The following is a 22,385-nucleotide window of genomic DNA, read 5'->3' as shown; positions in this document are numbered from 1 at the left end:
TAGAAATTTGCATATGGTGCAAGATTTTGGTACAGTTTTTTGTCAAAGTATTATTCGGGTAAATCGTATTGTTGAAACCGTGTTGAAAATACAATCCTATATTGTCTTATTTGGTAAATTGTAATTTATTAACAGGATCGAGCCAAGGAAGTAAATTTTACAATCAATCACCCAGTTTCAATATTAATCGAGATACATCATTGTTACAATTGTCACAAGTAATTCCGATTCAAACTGCTTGGTAAATTGTGAACAGAACTTGCTAAATAATTCTCATATATCTTGTTTGTCCGTCTATTGTTTGAATGGTTCGATTGTTCCCTTAGGAATATAATTAAAAATAATGTTTTCAACAGTCTTTGTAGAAAAAAGTATGAAAACATATTAGAGGGTCGAGGGAAGTACATCTATTCCATGTCTAATACACGATGTTCACCAGAAATAAAGTTCAGAAGAAACCTCTGCCTAGCACAAACAATTACTTTAGCCTTTTCAATAATATAAGGTTGTGCATTTATGTGCTTCCTTTATGGGTTGATTCAAAATACTACATAAGTAAGCACTGAATGTGGTTGTTAAATTTGGTAGATGTTTTTTGTGCTTCTTTGTTAAATATTTGTTTGTTTTGAAATTGTGACACATGTTTTGACAATTTTACCTTTTACGTCTGTTTTGTTCACGCATCGTTGTAAATATAATGGAATTTGATGTGACTGTCATACACGTTAGAGGTTTAGCGCTATAAATCCACCGTTTTCTACATTTGAAAATGTCTGTACCAAGTCAGGAATATGACAGTAGTTGTTTATTCGTTTGATGTGTTTTATCATTTGATTTTGCCATTTGATTAGGGACTTTCTGTTTTGAATTTTCCTCGGAGGGAGTTAAGTGTTTTTGTGATTTTACTTTTTAATTTCTGTAATGCGTTAAGATCGTTTTAATATTATGATGCATGATATATTCACAGTAAAACATTTTTAATAACATAACATGCAACAAAAGTATTCTTTAACAAATAAATTAACAAGTTCACATTTAAGAAATACACAATTAATGTTAGAATAATAAATAACGTGTTATTTTATTCACTTGAATAATAACTTATCTTTCTTGCTTTCAATTGATCAACTAAATGAATCGGCGAGCTCTTGTGTCCCTGAGGAATCAACGACACACTATCTCCGTCTTGCAATGAATAATGATTTTGTTTCGTTGTTGTCACACTAGAAGGAAATGGTCGAGTTGAATGACTAACCTCAACAGACTGAGGATTATTTTCAAACCCAGGATGAATTATGTATTGACCTGTACTGTCTCTGTAAACATGTTGATTGTTCCACGAGGAATCCATTGTCTCTCCCGATGATCGTCTACTTTCTTGAAAATTCTGAAAAAAAGTATTTGTCAATTGAGTTTTAAGTTGCAACTTTACTTGCAGGAATGAATGGTATTCCTTACTTGCAGTTATGTAGAGTTATACGGAGCGCTTCATAAAGCATGGTAATTCTTCCTCTGGAAGACGCATACGTCCTTGGTCTACCTTTAACCTAAATTTATAACAGAAAATGTCCAACTTCAATTGAACTCAGATAAAAAACGTAAATGAAACTTGAAAATTTATAACTTGCTGATTTATTGTCGAAAACAGCATGTCCATATTTTAAAAGTCTGTGTCATGTATGTACTTTGCATCAAAATGTTTTATATAAATGTTTCAATCATACCTATAGTTTGTTATTAATCAAACTTAAACATAATCAATTGTAATTGAATATCCATGGTTAAAACTCAAACACACTTTGAGTTACTTTATTTGTCGGTTCATGAACATTTGCATTTTCACCATGTAAATGTACAGAACTGATTAAATCGCTTTGTTACATTCAGACTCAAACGACATATTGACCAATGAGGTGAATATACTGGTGTCTTTTGCATCGAACTATATAGTATCAGATAATCTTATTTTGTATATTTCGGATACTCTTGATTTTAGGAACATTTTGTCATTCAGCTTTTTTTAAAGTATCCCTTTGCAAAAATAGACGCGCGTGTACAGTTAAGCTTAAAAACGGAACAAAGGAGCTACTTAGTTGAAATTATAGTTTCATTAACGTTATGAACAAAGTCTTTGATTTTGAATGTCCATTATTCATGTAACTGTATGAATTAAAAATCAAGAAACTTTATTGGAGTCATGATTTTTGAAATTCAATGTTCCTGGTTTCGCAAATATGTTATCCACAAGAGCAAAGTTGCGATTTGAATCCAAAATGAAATAACATTTTTATTTTATAAAATTCGGTTTTGATGAAAGAGAAACTAGAATGTTTCCCTAGTACATGGATGCCTCATCCCCACTATCATTTTTTATGTTCAGTGGACTGTGAAAATGGGGTAAAAACTCTTAATTTAGCATTACAATTACACAGATCATATATAAGGAACATGTGTACTAAGTTTCAAGTTGATTGGACTTCAACTTCATCAAAAACTACCTCGACCAAAAACTTTAACTTGAAGCGGAACAGACGGATGAACGAACAGACGACCGAACGAACGGACGAACGAACGGACGCACAGACCAGAAAACATAATGTCCATAAATGTGACATTAAAGAGACAGTAATTTAATAATGATTGATACATTTCTACCATATGTTTCAGAAAGCACTAGTTGTATGGACAATTTAATGACTTCATAGACGCCCTCATGTTTAAATGATAATCAGGAGATGAACATTATAATTAAAATATTACAACAACCCGTTCAATTAGCTTGGTCTACTAAACCTCTTTCTAATTAAGGGATCATAGCCTGTGGATTTGTTTATTTCTTGTGGATACCTATTTTCAAGCAATATTGAGAGACTATAGTTTCGCGGATATTTGATTTTGTGGTATTGCCACAATCTGCACACACACCTAGAGTAAATTTGTAAGTTGTTGAACACACACCTCGTGGTTTACCCATTACAACACAATCCACGAAATCTGTAAATTCACGTGTAATAATTTCAAAATTTAATTGAATCCACAGTATCTTGGTTTTTGAGTAATTTTCTAAATGTTTGCATTGTGTCTTATTTTAATAGTTGGTAATTAATGACCATAATTGTTAGTTGCGAGATTTTATTCGACAATTTGTTGAGTTTGTAGATATTAAACATTCTTCTAGAACCGACGATAAGGTCATCTCAAACTTGCAGCGAACTGCATGATTTTGCTTGTATTTAAAATTGGAGATATATACTGAACTGTTTTATACTGTCATCATTCTTTTTCTGACATAAAATCGGTCTAATTCCTTTAATTGGTAATTAAGATCTGATCGAAAAATACTTGTATCCAGAGAAAACAGGCAAATATATTTACTAGATACATTTGTGTTCGCTACGAATTCCGTATATCGTCAAGTAATTGGATTTCCAATGGGGACTAACTGTGAAACACTTATGCAAACCTGTTTCTGTATTGTTATGAGGTATAATTTGTGACTAAAATCAGCAAAGACCCATCGAAACAACATCTGATACAGAATATTTAATAACACTTTTTGATTTTTGGCTGATGTATTGGCTCTCAATAATGACCACTTCAGTATGTACAATAAAGAGATTTATCTGCCGAAATGACTTTAAAAAAAGCTACTTGTAATACTAACAATGAACACTGACTTTCCTGGATCATGATATCTATATCTTTAACGGCAAACCTAATACCAAACTTTATGATGAAAGAGATGATTTTTCATTTCCAATTGTTAATTATCCATTTTTAGAGGTAACGTTCCCTTGGCACCATCTTATGGTGTTCATCTATCTCAACTTTTTCGATTCGCTCGTGTATGAAACAACGTATCTGATTTTGACGAAAGAAATCTCTGTTCTGCTGAAAAGTTATTACACCAAAGTTTTCTATATCACTAAATATAAATCAACATGCAGACATCTTATATGTTTATGTATTTCACATCCAATATTTTATGGTAGTATTCTTTACAAGCAGAAAAAATGTCAACATTCAACTCAAAAGCTAACCAAACCGTTAAACAGACTTATTCAGACGGGAGGTAGTTACGATACTGTTGTCAGGTCATTAAGAATGGCATATTTTGGTTTTGGTATTAATATTGATTCAGACATAGGGTCTTTGAATCGGAAGTAAAACACATTCATTCTAAAACCAGTTGTCTGCATGCTACGGGTGATGTTCTTTTCATATATGTTATCATGGTATGATAATAAACCCTTAACGAGAGGAATTATGCTTGATTTTAATACGATGCGGACCCAATTTTTCAATTACTTAAATTGAGGTCTAGTGTTGGCATGTCTTTTCTTTTAAACTGAGTTTTACTGTGCGTAGGGGGAAGGTTAAGATTCCACAAAACATGTTAAACCCATTCGCATCTTTGACCCTTTCCGAAGCCAGGAGCCTCTGGCATATGTTTATCTTGATTGCTTTTAATTTTGATTTATATGTTTTACAGTTTATTATGACGTCCATTTTCACTGAACTAATAGATATAGGAAGATGAGGTGTGAGTGTCAATGAGACAACTCTCCATCCAAATAACAATTTATAAAAGTAAACCATTATATAGGTCAATGTACGACCTTCAACACGGAGCCTTGGCTCACACCGAACAAAAAGCTATAATACACATTTTTTAAGGTGCCAGCTGCAGCCCACCTCCGGATATGGGCCTCACTCGCTGCGTTGAAGACCCATTGGTGGCCGCCGGATGTATTCTGTTCTTTGGACGGGTTGTTGTCTCTTTGACATATATCACATTTCCTTTCTCAATTCTAATCCATATTCAATTACCACCTTCTTTCAGTAATAAGTTTCACAGTAATTTTATAGCTAGTTCATACTCTTTCACTCGGTTTGATTGAAGTCTGGCGCTGGTAAGACATTAATTGTTATTCTAATATGACGTGCTTCTTTCGCTTTGCGGATAAACCAATGCTCTAAATCCAATAAAATTTGTTTGCAAATATGTAAATTGACTACTGCAGAATAATGAATTTTATCAAATTGTCATGCATTAAATATATTTCATTAACTTAAAAACACTTCCAAACTCTTAAATGATGCAGATGTTGTTACTAATTCATTTATTTTGACTGTAATGTTTTGTAGTTCGAAATGGACATATTTGACCTAGATACGACAACCGTTCATGCTGGCTGTTCAAAACTCCTCTCTCTGGAAAATCACAGTGCCAGTCGTTTGCTTGTTACAAACAAAAAAGGGAGGTTCATGGAAGAGCCTTCACAAACGCGCTACTCTAACACATATCGGACATAGAAATTACCTCAATTGTCCTAATCTGAATGGAAATAATTGATGAAAGCTATACTTAATTGTAGTTTTAACATGGATAGGCATTATATTCGTGTTATTTCAGCTCTCACTAACGCTCCGGCAAAAATAATCACGAATATAATGCCTACTTATGTTAAAAGTATAGCTTGCATCAATTATTTCTTAAGTAGTCCTTTGTTAGTTTATTTTGTCATTTGGCTTAGTTTCTTCTTTTAGTGTATTGCTGCAAGTTTGTTAGAGGCATAGGAGCGGATTGACATCTCACTTAACATGTTAAACCCTTACATATTGTTGTACTATGCCAAAAGCCTCTAGCCTTTGTTAGTCGTGTCATTTTGGTTCATTTATGTTTCGGAGTTTTGTGTTGCGTCTTTTTCGGTGAACAGGTCTACGTTATTGTTTAGGGCTACCTGATGCCTGCCTCCTAGTGCTAGGTTTTCATGCTGATTGAAGACCAGTTAGTTGCTTTGGGCTGTTTTGTCTTCTTTAGTCGGTTTTGTTATATCTTTGAAATTTTTACTTTCTAGTATTATATCTGGGTTTTTTCCCGCTCACACAAGGTTGTCAATATAATACAATTCTTTGTGACTGGCATACAAGTGGGGCTCAGCTACCTATAAACCAGGTATAATCCACAATTTTCTCTGTAAGAAAATGCCTGCCTGCACAAAGTCAGAAATATGACAGTTGTTTTCCATTCGTTTGATGTGTTTGAAGTTTTGAGTTAGCCATTTGATAAGAAGCTTTCCGTTTTTCTTTTTCTTTGAGTTTAATTTTGCTAGCCAATTCCTGTTTCCATTCTCTGGTCTATTTAAAATTTGACATAAGAGGAATTTCCATTTAATGTAAAAATATAGAATAGCGTATCATTTGTTAAAATTTCAGTACTAACTTATTTTTCTGCGGTTGGTTTTGTGCACTTGTGTTCCTACTGCAAACACAAATACTGAAGTTGTTAATTGTGTAAAACCAGCATATATGCTTTAATCTGAGAAAAATGAATATAAAAAGGAGATATACGATACAACTATAGGTCACCTTGCAGCCTTCAAAAATGAGCAAAGCCAATACTGCATAGTCAGCTAATGGAGGTCCGAAATGACAAATGTAAACAATTCAACCAAGAAAACTAACAGCCTAATTTATGTACAAACAAATGAACGAAACACAAATATGTAACACAGAAACAATTGACAACCACAGAATTCCAGGCTCATGAAGTACGTTTTTCTTGCAATGAAAAGTGAATTGTTTTTGTCGTTTGAGGAGGAAATGGTTAAAATGAATGACTTACCTGAGCAGACTGAGGATTATTTACTGATCCAGATTGCATTGCGTATGGACCTGCGCTGGCTCGGTTTAATGGAGCATTCATTGAATCCCTTGACGTTCGTCTACTTTCTTGGAAGTTCTGTTTGAAAAATATTTATTAATTTAATGCGTTAGTTAAATCTTAAAATGCAATTGAAAAACTTTCAACTTATGTTTATCGTAGCAATTTCATTGTCAGTGTTTTGTTTAAATAATTCTTTGATCTATGTTTTTCCAAAATTTACAGAACAACTTCTCCACTCAAAATAGAAAAAAAGTCTGAATGGATTAAACACTTGTATTAATAATCAATTAACCAGGAATATATTTATATATACACAGCTAAATTTTAATTCCAATTAGTTGCAGGAAGTCACTAAAAGTAGTTAAGTTTAACATGCTAAAATGTAGCCTTAATTATATCTTTGCAAAGCCATACTTCCAGATTTCATTGATTTATGATTATCCAGGATAACAAATTGAAATGAAAATTTACCCGAAAGGGTTATCATCACATCAGCATGGTGAAGAAGACTACGATTCAAAATACATTTTATTTTACATCATCACGATATGTAATAGTTAATAAATTTATTATTACCATTTGATAGTTTAACCGAAATCATTTTTGCACAGTATTCATTTTTTTATTTTTGCACACAATTTCGGCAAATGAAGAAATCAGTTAAATGCAGAAGACTCTTTTATATCTTTCTGTCTTTGTATGCATGTTTTACATGGTCAGAACATCATTCCAAAAAATCCGTCTGCCTCCTACCGTACACATAAAATAAAATTATAGTTCCCCAGTTCTAGGAATATAGAATAACGTATCAGCTTTTATATACACTCTAGTAATAACTCATCTCCTAAACTTTTATTTGGTCCAAAAAATATATTGGTAAGCTCTCATGGTCCAGGTGCAAACACGAATGTGAAGTTGCTGATTGTGTAAATCGGTTAAATCATCATGAAACGAATCTAAGAAACAATGGAGCACAATTGCTTTCGTTGTTGGTACAGTAGTAGGAAATGGTCAAGTTGAATGACTAACCTGAGCAGATTGAGGATTATTTACTGATCCAGATTGCATTGCGTATGGACCTGCGCTGGCTCGGTTTAATGAAACATTCACTGAATCCCTTGACGTTCGTCTACTTTCTTGGAAATTCTGTAAAAAAGATATTTGTCAATGGAATGTGTTAGTAAATAGATACAAGACGATGTGGTATGTGTGCCAACGACAGTGGCGGATCCAGAAATTTTCATAAGTGGGGGCCCACTGACTGACCTAAGAGGGGGCCCGCTCCAGTCACGCTTCAGTAATTCCCTATATGAGCAACCAAATTATTTCCCAAAAAGGGGGGCCCCGGACCCCCTGCCCCCCCCTAAATCCGCCTCTGAACGAGACAACTCTCCATCCAAGTCACAATCTATGAAAGTAATCCATTATAGGTCAAAATACGGTCTTCAACACGGAGCATTTACTCACACCGAACAGGACTATAAAGGGCCTAAAAAAATACTAGTGTTAAACCATACAAACAGGAAAATCAACGGTCTAATCTATATAAAAACTAACAACGAGAAACACTTATGAACCACATCAACAAACGACAACTACTGAACATTAAAATCTTAAATGCAATTGAAAAGCTTACAACTAATGATTGATCGTAGCAAACATTGTGTCTATACCTTCAAAACAGTGTATTTTATGTTGTTGTATAAGTATGTATAGTATAGTTAAAACCTACTTCAAAGTAAATTGAAGATCTATTGTTTAAACTCAAATACAGTTGAAGTCAGCTTTAATTCGTGAGTTGGTGACCGTTTTGGATTCTTGCCATTTCAATGTGACTTACAGATACAATCATGTCGTTAAACCATGACCAAAATAAGATGGCAACCTCGTTAATGTCTGTCTGTCTGTACTGGTATTTATAGTTTATTTCTTAACATCTAAAAAATATATACTTATTTTTATTGAGGAAAGAGTTTTATTTGCTTTTAGAGTTATCAAAACTTACCTGTCAATATTTATTGGTATTCTTTACTTAAATTCATTTAAAGTTACATCGGAATTTCAAGTTTATTTTCGTTTTTGGCAAAATTGGAAGAAATGGTTAAGGTGATTGGCTTACCTGAACAGACTGAGGATTATTAACTGATCCAGATTGCATTGTGTAAGAACCACCTGCGCTGGCTCTGTGTAACGAATCCCGTGATATTGGTCTACTTTCTTGGAAATTCTTAAAAAAAAAGAAGGTATTTGTCAATTGAGTTTTCAAAACTTTACTGGCAGTAATTAAATGTATTCTTTACTTGAATTTATCTAGAGTTACATGGACATTTTTAGTTTTCGATAAATCAGATGAGCGCGCCATAAAGCATGGTAATTCTTCCTTTTGAAGACTCATACGTCCTTGGTCAACCTTTAACCTAAATTTATAACAGAAAACTGACACTGGAGATAGAAAAAAGTCTGAATTGATACAACAATTGAATAAAAATCCGATAAACTGCAATGTATGCGTATTGTTATGCGTTTACTTTTCTACATTGGCTAGAGGTATAGGGGGAGGGTTGAGATCTCACAAACATGTTTAACCCCGCCGCATTTTTGCCTGTCCCAAGTCAGGAGCCTCTGGCCTTTGTTAGTCTTGTATTATTTTAATTTTAGTTTCTTGTGTACAATTTGGAAATTAGTATGGCGTTCATTATCACTGCACTAGTATATATTTGTTTAGGGGCCAGCTGAAGGACGCCTCCGGGTGCGGGAATTTCTCGCTACATTGAAGACCTGTTGGTGACCTTCTGCTGTTGTTTTTTCTATGGTCGGGTTGTTGTCTCTTTGGCACATTCCCCATTTCCATTCTCAATTTTATGTACAGCTAAATATTTATTCAAATTAGGTTTAAAAAAAAAACCCATTAAAAGTTGTTAACATGCTTAAATGTGTCCCTAATTATATCTTTGTAATGCCCAACTTCGGAATTCAATTGAACAAGGATTATTCAGGGTAACACATCCGCAATATCAACAAATTGAAATGAAAAATCTCACTTAGGTATATTATCACATCAGAAGGGCGAAGACGACTATGACTCAATATACATTTTATTTTACATCACTAAGAAATGAAATAAATCTAAATTTCAGATAGAAAGGTTTTGCTAACAGAATATTTGTTATAATCTTTTGCTAGTTTAACCGAATTTATTTTAGGACAGTGTTCATTTTTGATTTTTGAACACAATTTTTTTTCCGCAAATGAATGATTTTTAAAACGCAGAAGAATCTTTATTTCATACTATCTTTGCCAAATTTATTCATATACAGTTCTGTCCTGGTCAAGGTTTAAGGAATTCCCTTGAACGAATACTAATTCCTTGGACTCTTTTTCCCTTAACTTATTGAAGAACATCTACACTTGAAATAGAAAGAACAAGTGTTGTCAAACGCCTTATACAAAGTATGAAAGGATGCAACAACTGTATAAATAATAAGATACTCTTCTACAATGTAAATATAAAGCTAATTATTTATTCCAATTAGTTTCTGAAAGGCACTGGAAGTTGTTGACATGTTAAAATGATGCCCAAGTTATATCTTTGCATTGCGCATTGTTCAGATTCAATTGAACAAGGAATGTCCAGGGTAACAAATTTCAATGTCTTCAAATTGAATTGAAATTTTCTCCCAAAGGAAAGGATTATTATCACACCTAAAAGGTGAAGCAGACTATAACTCTAAGTATATTATCACGAACTGTAACAGTTTTCAGCTAGAAAGGGTTTTCTCACAGAATATTTATTTCGACCTTTTGACAGTCTTATCGAATTCATCTTGGTACAGTATCCATTTTTATTTTTTTACACATTTCTTTTCAGCAATAGGACGATTATTTTAAATGTAGAAGAATTATATATATCTTGCTGTCGTTGTAGAATTCATTCATGTACATGTCTTATCTGGTCAGACCATTCATTCCAAAAATGATCATACCTCCTCCCCAACACATAAAATAAAATAATAGGTCCCTTTGAAATATAGAATAGCGTATCATCATTATTATACACTTTAACAATAACTCATCTTTCAAACTTTTAGTTGGTAAAATTAATATTGTGGTCAGCTTGAATTGATTGTCCCGATGCAAACAATTAGTGGAGGTTGTTGATTGTGTAAAACCAGTATACGCATGATTAGTAACCTAATGAAATAATAGAGCAATTTTTCTTTGAAAAAGATACTCAATTATTTTCGTTTTTGGCAAAACAGGAGGGAATAGTTCAGGCGAATGACTTACCTGAGCAGACTGAGGATTATTTACTGATCCAGATTGCATTGTGTAAGGACCACCTGCGCTGGCTCTGTTTAACGAATCCCGTGACATTAGTCTACTTTCTTGGACATTCTGAAAAGTAAAGGTATTTGTCAATTGAGTTTTCCAAACTTTACTAGCAGTAATTAAATGTATTCTTTACTTGTAATTATCTAGAGTTACATGGACATATTAGTTTTCGAGAAATCAGATGAGCGCCCCTTGAAGCATGGTAATTCTTCCTTTGGAAAACTCATACGTCCTTGGTCTACCTTTAACCTAAATTATAACAGAAAACTGACACTGGAAATAGAAAAAAAGCTGCAATGTATATGCACAGCTAAATATTTATTCCAATTAGTTTAAGAAAGACATTTAAAGTTGATAACGTGTAAAAATGTGTCCTAATTATATGTGTGCAATGCCCAACTTCGGAATTCAATTGAACTTGGATTATCCAGGGTTACACATTCGCAATATCCACAAATTGAAATGAAAAATCTCTCTAAAGTCCTGGTCACAACGAACCCACGACACATCTATGCAGCTCTCTCGTGATCGTATAAGTTGTAGTTTGCGTTGTGTTATGAATAGAGGAAAAAAGACGTCTATACAAAATGGATAATTTAATGCTGGAATACAATGACGTTAATACATAGCAACCATGACGTTACATAAAGAGAGCGTACAGGTACATGTATGAATACCGCGTAATGTGATTGTCTCTTTTATCCTCGACATACTCGGGGCCGCGAATTTGTGCAATTAAAGTCTCTATGAGCAATTTATCCAAATTAAGAAAATTATCTTTAAATGAAAAGAAATGAAATATTTGAAACTTTAAAGTCTATAACTCACATATAAAACTATCTCTGAATCAAGTTGCGATTGAAAAATGTTCTCAATTATAATTACAGTCTCTGATTGCGGTTTTGTAAACGAACACTCCTTCCAAGTATTTGCGATTCATCATTGTCATTTGAATTTATCTCTAGTGGGTAAAGTTTGACGATTGGTCTATTCGTAAGTCCAAATTTTGTACGCACTAAAGCTGTTCTCACCAAACCATCTCCACCACGTACAAGGTCCTCGATGATACCAATGTTCCATACAGTTCTAGGCGAGTCATCATGAATCTGTATTATGTCCCCGGTCTTTATCCTCTGTAGATTATTTCCACTGGCTCTGTGGAATTCCCGTAGTGATGTTAGATACTCCTTCTTCCATCTCGTCTGAAAGTGCTGTAGTAATTCTTGTTGTTGTTTGTTACGTTTTAGCGCATGAGCGCAAGTTAGTGTCTTTCTAGTGTCTTTGAATTCGCTGTGGTTATTTGAAGGACACGGAAGTGTCTTTAATCTTCTGCCATACAAAAGATGAGACGGGTTAGTGGTTCTGGATCCTTTTCATCAGTAGAGATGTACGTTAACGGTCGGTCATTCAGTGTGCACTCGATTTCTGTAACAACTGTGTGTAGCATATCTTAGTTGATACAGGCACTTCCTAATGTTTTCTTGAGAGAAGCTTTTGTGAGTCCAATTAGTCGCTCCCACCATCCTCCGTACCAAGGAGCCCTGCTGGGTATAAACTTCCACACTGTTCCAAATTCACTAAGTTTTCCGTGCACAGTTTCTGATTTGAATATTTTACAAATCACTGTCGCTGCAGATTTATACGTAGAAGCATTGTCAGATATCATAATTTTCGGTAAAGATCGACGGCTAACAAATCTGCGAAAAGCTAATAGAAACGAATGTGTCGTTAAATCCTGAACTAACTCAATGTGAACAGCTCTGGTTGAAGCACACGTAAAAAGACATATGTACGCTTTTGTTTCCTTGTTACTATTTTGTCGTACATGTAACGGTCCTGTAAAATCAACTCCCGTGACGTTGAATGGCGGGTCTTCTCCAAGACGATCCTTTGGTAGCGGTGGTGGGTCAGGCGCCACATACGGTCTACTAATTATCTTCCTACAGGGAATACAATTCCGTAATGCGATTTTCACTCTCTGTCGGATTTTCGGTATCCAATATGTCTGTTGAATTAATGTAATTGTCCCATTTATTCCACTGTGATTTTGTAGTTTGTGTGCGTCCAAAATAACTAATGTTGTCAATGGGTGTTTTGTCGGAAGTAAATAAAGGTATTTCACTGTTTCGCTAACGAGCGCATTATCAATTCTTCCGCCGGAACGTAGTAGTCCTTTTTCGTCGATATATAATCGTAACTGTCGTACAATAGGTAGTCGATTAGTATCCTTTAAAACAATATTTTGGATTTCATTCATGAAAATAGTTTGCTGTATATTCCGTATCAACACGAGTGAAGCATTTTGAATCTCGTCTACCTCTAAATGTTGGTATTTTCTATTTTGTGAAAGTGTGCTACAATTCGTTATGAAGCGCAATACGTAAGACATTATACGAAGCAGTTTCTGAAAACTGCCGATCTTCTCTATATTGATGACTTCCTTTACAACTGTGAATCTGTCTTCATTTTGTTGAATTTGCCGGTCAATGTCTTTACTTTCATTGTCTGTAATTGTTGTCATAGCAACCGAATTTCGATCCCAATGCGGCCATTGTTCTTCATGTGCAAGTCATTTCGGTCCGTTGAACCAAGTATCATTATTCAAAAACTTAGATGTAGACATGCCGCGCGTAAGATAGTCGGCGGAGTTACAGTCAGTTGGACAATACCTCCAAGTTTTATTTTCCACAAGCTGTCGGATTTCTGTAATTCTATTAGCTATAAATGGTTTTTGTATTTTCGATGAATACAACCAACTCAGAACGATTTGGCTATCACACCAAAATGTAATTTCTGTAATTACTAAAATATTTGACACATGTTTAGCTAATTTCGCTCCAACTCGTGGCAAAGTAATAAGTTTAAGCGGTGCAACTCTGTTTTTAGCCATTACTAATTGCGAATGTTTTCCTTGTACAATGTAGGCGCATGCTCCATAAGCTTGTTTGCTAGCATCGATAAAAATGTGTATTCTAGCTGTTTGTGGCGATAATCCATCGTTGTTAAGTAGTCTGGAAAGTTCAACTGATTTTGTATCTTTAAGATCTGTAGATAAAGTAGTCCATTGCGTAGTTACATCTTCAGGTAAGCGTTCGTCCCATCAAAAATTACGTTTCCATAGTGACTGTATTAGCATCTTAGCTTTCACTGTCACGGGACTAAGTATGCCAAGCGGATCAAAGATTTTAGACGACTGTCGTAATATTTCTCTTTGGTTACATCTACCATGGTTGAATCTATGTCTACTTCTGTAAATAAAAGTTTGTCGTCCGCAACATTCCAGCGCATTCCAAGTATGTTGACCTCGTTACTGGAATCTAGTACGTTTTCTGTTTCAGCAAGTTCTCGTAGTCTGATAGAATTTGAGTTCCATGATCTGAGGTTAAAAACTCCTCTCTGTAATATACACCTGGAATCACGGTAAAATTGCATTAAGTCGTCTTCATCAGTAAAACTAGTTAAAACATTGTCTACATGCAAGTCTTGTGTAATTCTTGAAGCTGTTGGACTAGGATTCTCTTCAAAGTGTTTTAATAAAGTTGCATTTAGTATAAATGGTGAGCATGTAGCTCCGAATAAGACTGACTTGAAACGATAAGTTGTAAATGGACTGGCTGAATATTTTGGGTCACTTAACCAAAAGAAGCGAGTTACATCGCGGTCAGGTTTATGAAGTCCAACTTGCAGAAATGCCTTTTCGATATCTGTTGTCACTGCAAACTTCTGAGTACGAAATCTGGTAAGTAGCTCTGTTATATCATTTGAAATTGGCGGATATGAATGAAGACAGTCATTTAAACTCGGATTTTTTGCGTTTTCTTTACAACTGCAATCATACACAATTCTAATCGGAGTAGTTGAATCTTTCTTGACGGGGTGATGCGGTATGTAGTGTATGCGCTGTGGCTCGTCCTCGTTCTCCTTTATCTTTTCGATGAAACCACGTTTTTCCTGCTCTTTAATTATGTCGCCGTATATTTTGAATAAGTTTGGTTCCTGGTTTAAGCGGTTAACGACTCTATGGGTCCTTGCTCTTGCAATCATTTCGTTTGTCGGTAATTCAGGACATTCTTCAATCCATGGAAGTTTTGCAACGTACTTTCCATCCTCATATGTTATCGATGTTGATGAAAATTCTTTGATGTTCTGTTTCTCCGTGTTAAGTTTGTCGTTTTCTTGTATACCAAGGGACTCCAATTTCCAAAACCTCTCAATATCATAATCATCTTTTGTGTGACTAGATAATATATGCATCATGTGTGAATTGCGTTGTCCACTTGTACATGTAAGTGGTCCAGATAACAAATATCCTATCTTTGAGTTCATCGCTGTCGGTCCGTCGCCTCGGGACGATATCATCCTTGATTACCTCCCAGTAGTGGTCTGCTCCAATGAGTAAAGAAATTTCAAAGCTTTTATCCTCTGATAATGGGTGGGCTAATTTTAGTCCTTTCAAATAATGTAGTTGCTGCGAAATGTATCTGCGGTTATTCTGAATCGGCGCTGCTATGGCAGGTACAATCAATACCTGTAAAGGTATTTTCTCTCCTGAGTCTGCTTCTAAATACACTGTGGCTTTATTCATGTGACGAACATTCTTGTCGGAATTTCCGAAGGCGGAGATATTGAGGGTTTCCTTTCCGTCTGGCTTGATGTTTAACGTGTCGGCTATTTCCTGCGTCATAAATGATCGTTGCGCTCCTTCGTCGAAAAGGATGTGAGCGTCGGCGCACTGATTCTGTGACCATATTGGAGCGATTGCCGTTTTTAAGAAGACGGTAGAATTTTCCTGTTTAGCAGATGTATGCATGATTGGCGTGCCATTTTCTGTATTACTTGTAATATTCTGACTCTGTGATTTTTGAATTGAAGATTCATTGCATAAACTAGTGTGGTGTTAACGTTTACATGTACGGCATGTGTTTTTCGATCTACATTCTGATATTTTATGGTTAACCAAACAATTGAAACATAGGTTTCTTTTCTTTACAATCTCCATTCTTGATTTGCTCTCGGTGAACCTTTTACATTCTGCAGGGAAATGTTGATCATTGCAATAAATGCACATTTTACTTTGAGAATAGTTTTTAGATTTTGATTTATTTACGTAATTCCCATTTCTCTTACCAATTCCGGCATGGAAACTTGCGGTAGGTATATCATAAGTTTCTCTCCCATTAGTGCTGGCTTCTTGAATAGATATTTCCCGTTGTATTGCCTTTCTTATATTCCCAAGGGTCAAGTCGTCGTTTCCGTTTTCTCTTGTTATATTACTTTTTACGGTAAAAGGGAGCTTACCAAGCATAACTGGGATTAACAGGGAACCATACGTATCTTGGCACTGTCCTAAAGATTCTAATCCGCAAATATAAACTTCTGACTTATCCGAAAAATTACGGATACTATCTAATGTGTATGAGGGTGCTGGCAAATCTAAAAGAGCTTTCATATAAGCGTTCACAATTTTGTGTGTTTTCCCAAAACGATTTACTAATTACTCCACGGCTTTGTGATAGTTTGCGCTGGACAAGTTTAAACCATTTATGACATTCATAGCGTCTGCATCAAGAAGTGACTGTAGGTACGTGAATTTCTGGACATCAGTAAGTGTATGATTGCTGTGAATGGTGTTTTCAAACGACTCCCCAAAGTATTGCCACTCAAGAATATCCCCAGAAAAAGTAGGACGGGGCGTGTGTTTGGGATACTTTCGTGAGATTATTCTGTACATGTACGTGTAACTGTTTGTGCTAATTTCTTATAACGGCGTAAATGTGTTTCAAGATCTAAATTATACTCATCTGCATCTGTGATTTCAACTTCTATATCTTCATCCGATATATTTTCCAAAATCTGTTCATCCAGTTTAAGGGAATACGATACAGTAGCAGGGGCAGATAATATGGGGACGAAGTCCCCAATTACGGTAGAAAAATCAATAATAAAAAAAAAAAAAAAAATCGGGAAAATTTCCCGAATTTTTCATTCTACTAATGAACTCAAAATCGTTAACTTTTTTTTTCAGATCTAGTTCCTGTTCCGGTTTTCCACGCATTTGCGCAGAAATCTGTCTTGTTTGCACGAGACTTTGAAAAAAAAATTATATTCATCAGTCTAGTAAAATATAAGATTGGAACTCAATACAGTTTCATTTTTAATAATTGTTTGATTTGAAAAAAAAACATTACCTGGGTTGAGTTCAATATCGTAGCAGCTACGTAGCGGCTACGTAGCTTCTATCAATATCTATGTAACAACTAGTCTATAGCTACACGTTCAATAGTCAAAATCTACGTAGCACTACGTAGCTGCTACGATATTGAACGCAACCCAGATGGAAGCGTTTCTTTTGTTTACATTGAATATGACGTCATAACTTAAAGAACGTCACAGCTAAATCCATAACAACAGAACCAAAATCGGGAACGTTACGGTATTTCCGTATCCTTTATTAACATGTTTGAAGTAAAAAAAATAATACATATACAGACTTCGTCCCCATTCACAGGTTATGCCTGCCTCATATTAGTGTTTTCAAAACTTTTCGTGTTGTTTTCGCGACGTTAGTAACCAGAACGTTGTAATTTCGCGATGTTTCTAATAAGAACGTTAACATTTCGCGACGTCGCTTTAAATGAAGTCACATTTTCGCAGAATATTCACTGACGTCATAATCAGGTTGCGCGAATTTCAAATAAGTACCTGCTAAAAAAGTGGCTATGTCGTTTCTAAAAGACGGCGAAATCCGCCGAAGAGCAGTGAGATCAAAGGAAATACTGGAGATGAACAAAAATAAATCAAATACAACTTTGCATGACGAATTGAAGAAAAGGTAAAAGACACAGAAGAGAGTTCTGACAGTATAACATGGAAAGACGGAAGAAGAATTGTGGAGCTTTTTAGTCTGGCAAAAGCACCGAATAACTGCCAAAACTGTACGGCCAAACGGAATCTGCTCAACGTACTAAGAGAAAGAAAAATTGCAAGGATTTCGGAGCTATCCTACTATTCGTTGCTTAAACTGTAACATGCTGAATGACATTTTAACAAATAAGACACATTACGGAACAAAAGGACCTGCTATTTTTGACACCAGCACAAACATGACAAAAGCTGCAATAGCTAATTATGAGTATAGATTTTATATAGATAGGACCGTTGGTTTTTCCGTTTGAATGGTTTTACACTAGTAATTTTTAGGGCCCTTTATAGCTTGCTGTTTGGTGTGAGCCAAGGATCCGTGTTGAAGGCCGTACCTTGACCTATAATGGTTTACTTTTATAGATTGTTACCTGGATTGAGAGTTGTCTCATTGCCACTCATACCACATCTTCCTATATCTATTAATAGCTGCTTAACGTCCAGCGGCAAATATTTAATTGAACATTTATGATATCAACATGTTATTTTAATGAAACTAAAAGAAATGAGAAAACGTATGAACCCGTGATTAATAAGAAAATTTTAATAAAATATATGGCGCGTAGGGTGGCCGAATCGGGTCTAGTGTTGGAAGATTTGAAATCCATACACAAAAGTCATTACTACGGTGTGGGGTACAGCTGTGCAATATTTTTCATGACGAGAACATTTATTTTCATTCATTGATAATGAAGTCAATAATACTATCTTGAATTGAAAGATAACCAGAATCAAAATAGTGTGTGTCTTTATTTTTTTCTTCTTGTATAGCATTGGGCAGACTGCAAATTGAATGGTGAATTGTTATTGTACGGCCGAATTTAACAAACAATCAATAAAATAACAAAACCGACTGCATATGCGAGACCCTCATGGGTGGACAAGGTCGTACAACACCCCATATCGTAAATAAAATTATAAATAAAGAAGTCTCTCATCCTGTTCTGGACTTGCCTTGGTACATAAAAAAAATTGCAGAGTTTAATTGATTTTTTAAAAATATATGATTTTATCATATGTGTATGTAGAAAAGGTGTCAATAAAAGTCCGTTAAAAAGATTTTAAAAAATTACATTGGTGTCGTTTTTGTTTTGAATTTAAGCAAAATATTGCCAATAGATGCAGAATTGTTGCACGTTAGTTTGGTGTCGTTTGTTATTGTTTATCATATTTGTATTTCGTTCATTGTTTTGTACTTAACTCAGGCCGTTATTAGTTTCCCGTTTGAGTTGTTTTGCATTTGTTATGTAGGGTCTTTTCATAGCTGACTATGCGGTATGGGTCTTAATCATTGTTGAAGGCCGTCCGATGTCCTATAGTCGTTTACATCTTTGTCATTTGGTCTCTGCTTGAGATTTGCCTCATTGGTAATCATACCACGTCTTCTTATTTGTATAAGCATCTCCCTTTTGTACTTCAATGTATTGAGAGATATAAATTGAAGTATCGACAAATGTACACTAATTGTAGACAGACAGACAGATCAGAAAGTGTACACACGTTAAAACTCGTCGCTGTCAAGCTGATGAGCAAATATGAAGTCATGCAGTAGCGTTGTTTCTGAGAAAAGTAACACAATTATAGTTAGACGATCGGACAGAAGAACAAATAAAGTGTTTTCAATATAGCTCTACTTCTAGACAAACAAGTACGCCAATATGCCGTATGAAAGGTAATGCAACTTATCTATTGATAAAGACATCCTTGAATATTATTCTCTAATACTAGCTGCTGTACTTCCTATGAAATGTTATACTACAACTTCATTTTCAGTCGACTGAGGCAATTATGACATGAAATTGCACAAAACAGCTCAAACTATAGAACAAGAAGTACTCATTATAATCTAAATTTGAAAGATGATTACTTTAAATGTAAAAAGAAAAAAATCCAAGTACGTCGGGGCCTTTTAAAGCTGACAGGTTTTGTCATTGTTGAAGGTTATACGGTTGTTAATTAATGGTATCACTTCACTTAATTTATAGTTGGTTCACATTTTGCCATGTTAGGGCCTTTGCAATAATGTTGGCTATCCTCTTTCGGTTCATGAAGAAATTTAAAACTAATGTCGGACGGAGCTGCACCTGTATACTTCTATAAGATTTTTCTGTTTTGCCGTACATCTGACAAAGTAATCTGCTGGGATCCTTTTTTATATCCTTTTTTTTTTATTATAAAAAGGTTCCTGTCTAAATTCCGTTTCGTAAATGTTTAGCCTCATGTTTAGCACAAATGTTTAGCGATTTTACGAATAACCATCTTATGAATTTTTATGATAAGTATCAACGCTTTGGAAAACACCTTCATACACTTGACAGAATAGTCTTGTACGGCGGGAATGATTAAACGACGTTGGTGCGATTAAAACTTTATATAACGTAATTTAGCGCCATACTGACAGACGTCGTAAAAAATTAAGGTATATGGCTTTTATTGAAAAAACAAGCACATGGACCCATATTTCTTTCTTTTGCAATCAATCAAGTACTGTTTCAAGAACACTCCGCCAAAATTTCAATAAAAAATCAACGACCAATTTTTTTCTGCACTTCCGAAAAGACGCAAAAATATGGTCATTTCTTTATTTCGCATATATCAATCTAAATCCGGAAATGATAATTTGGTTTAACCTTAAACTTGTTTCAGCATGTAGATGCCATGGATCAAGGGAACGTTTTACAAAAAAACCGGTTAAGTTTTGACTTTTTGTTCAAAGGTATTGTTACTTTCTTTAAAAGTCATTATTTATGAATTTTCGGGAATTTTCTTCCAAATATGCAAATTTCGAACCAAATTATCTCAAAAAGTAAGTGATGAAGGTACTTTTTTCTTTTCATATTTGGAAAGTACACATTAAAATTGACCTACTATCAAAATTTTAGGAAAAAATCAACGAGGGGTCTCTACTGTATCGTATGCCCTTAAGAATTACACTTTGTTTTTTCACTATAGCGTCAATAATTGGAACTGCAATGTCAATATCCATCTCCGAATCAGTGTTCAGCTCATCTAGTTTCTTGAAGAATTTCGTGACAGCGGCTCTATTTCCAGCTCGAATAGACTTGATTCTCGACGAATCCATCTTTTGTACTGGTCTCGGTACCAATCTCGTGATCGTATAATTGTAGTTTGCGTTGTGTTATGAATAGAGGAAAAAAGACGTCTATACAAAATGGATGATTTAATGCTGGAATACAATGACGTTAATACATAGCAACCATGACGTTACATAAAGAGAGCGGTAACGCGTACAGGTACATGTATGAATCCCGCGTAATGTGATTGTCTCTATTATCCTCGACAAGCTCCACGACATGAAATTTGGTCAAATCGCGGGTCATCTGTGATCGTCATACGACAATCGCACGACAGTTGCACGATATTTTGAGCATCGGGGCGCTGTCGTGGGACGAAAATTGGACATGCACCTTTTTTGCCCTTCGATTTTTTTGACGCATCACGGTTGTGCGACTGTTGTGCGATAAACTCATTGTCGTGGGTACCAACATAAACCATTTTAATAAAACAATCGTCGCAGGACTGTCGTACGACAATCTCACGACTGCCACAAGACATTCGTAATACAGTCGCACGATTATCTCACGAATACCTAATTTCATACGATGCTCGCACATCATTGATTGTCTGTCGTACGACAGTGGTACGTTCGTCGTGCAGCATATTTACGTTTTATTTACAAGAATACAATTCGGCGGGAATGAATGTTTGGAAAAATATACCGTCTACCGTTTAAAGAAAATAGCTGTTCCACCAGAACGATTATATTTGGCACTGTTGAATAGGCGCTTTGCTGGTCTCCAACAAGAGCAAAACATAGTCCTGAAATATAGATTCGAGCCCGTGAACCGTATAGAAACGCCCGATGTTGGTGGGTTAAGGAATGAATCGAAAGGCGCCTAATGTTTGGGCAGTATAGTACACTGATGCAAGAGTTGGAACGGGAATCTGTCGGTGATTTTGTTGGATTCATGCGGATGGACCCTGGCATGTTTCGAAAGCGTTTGCTAAGAGTCGCCACTCGCATCACAATAGCACAACAGTCGTACGACAGTAGCACGACAGTCACACGACAGTCACACGCGCATCCCAATACACGAAAACCTGAAAAATAGCCCCAAACAACTCACGATTGTCATGCGATTGTCGCACGACTGTTGCACAACCGACTTGCGACAAGCACACGACAGTACAATTACATATTTTTTTCTGTCTTGTACCCATCGTGGAACCGTCGTTGGCATGTCGTAGCTGATGTGACCACTCGAAATATTATTTTGACATTTTGCACGACAGTGCCACGACAACTATTTTATAGATCTTCCAGGACAAAAAAATCGTACGATCTGTTGTGACCGGGGATTTTTTACGTATATTATTACATCAGAAGGGTGAAGAAGACTATGACTCAATATGCATTTTATTTTAAATCATAAAGAAATGT

General features: G+C 35.3%; 1 protein-coding gene across 5 annotated transcripts in view; it reads right to left on the bottom strand.

Annotated features, from left to right (window-relative positions):
- Positions 1 to 960: 960 nt before the first annotated feature.
- The window catches only part of LOC143064494 (uncharacterized), a 54,904-nt gene continuing 33,479 nt past the window's right edge, over positions 961 to 22,385 (bottom strand). For 2 of the 5 annotated variants that reach the window (XM_076237351.1, XM_076237352.1), the window contains 5 exons: positions 10,958 to 11,065; positions 8,790 to 8,897; positions 7,700 to 7,816; positions 6,629 to 6,745; positions 961 to 1,387 (listed from right to left, as the gene is read on the bottom strand). In XM_076237351.1, the coding sequence (XP_076093466.1) occupies positions 1,082 to 1,387; positions 6,629 to 6,745; positions 7,700 to 7,816; positions 8,790 to 8,897; positions 10,958 to 11,065 (756 nt within the window). In that variant the 3' untranslated portion in view covers positions 961 to 1,081. The remainder of the gene's footprint in view (positions 1,388 to 6,628; positions 6,746 to 7,699; positions 7,817 to 8,789; positions 8,898 to 10,957; positions 11,066 to 22,385) is intronic. The other 3 variants (XM_076237353.1, XM_076237355.1, XM_076237354.1) reach the window with 2 other exon arrangements.

This window comes from Mytilus galloprovincialis, chromosome 2, assembly GCF_965363235.1.
Source record: "Mytilus galloprovincialis chromosome 2, xbMytGall1.hap1.1, whole genome shotgun sequence".
NCBI classification, from domain to species: domain Eukaryota; kingdom Metazoa; phylum Mollusca; class Bivalvia; order Mytilida; family Mytilidae; genus Mytilus; species Mytilus galloprovincialis.
This window is presented reverse-complemented; position numbering and strand designations above follow the sequence as displayed.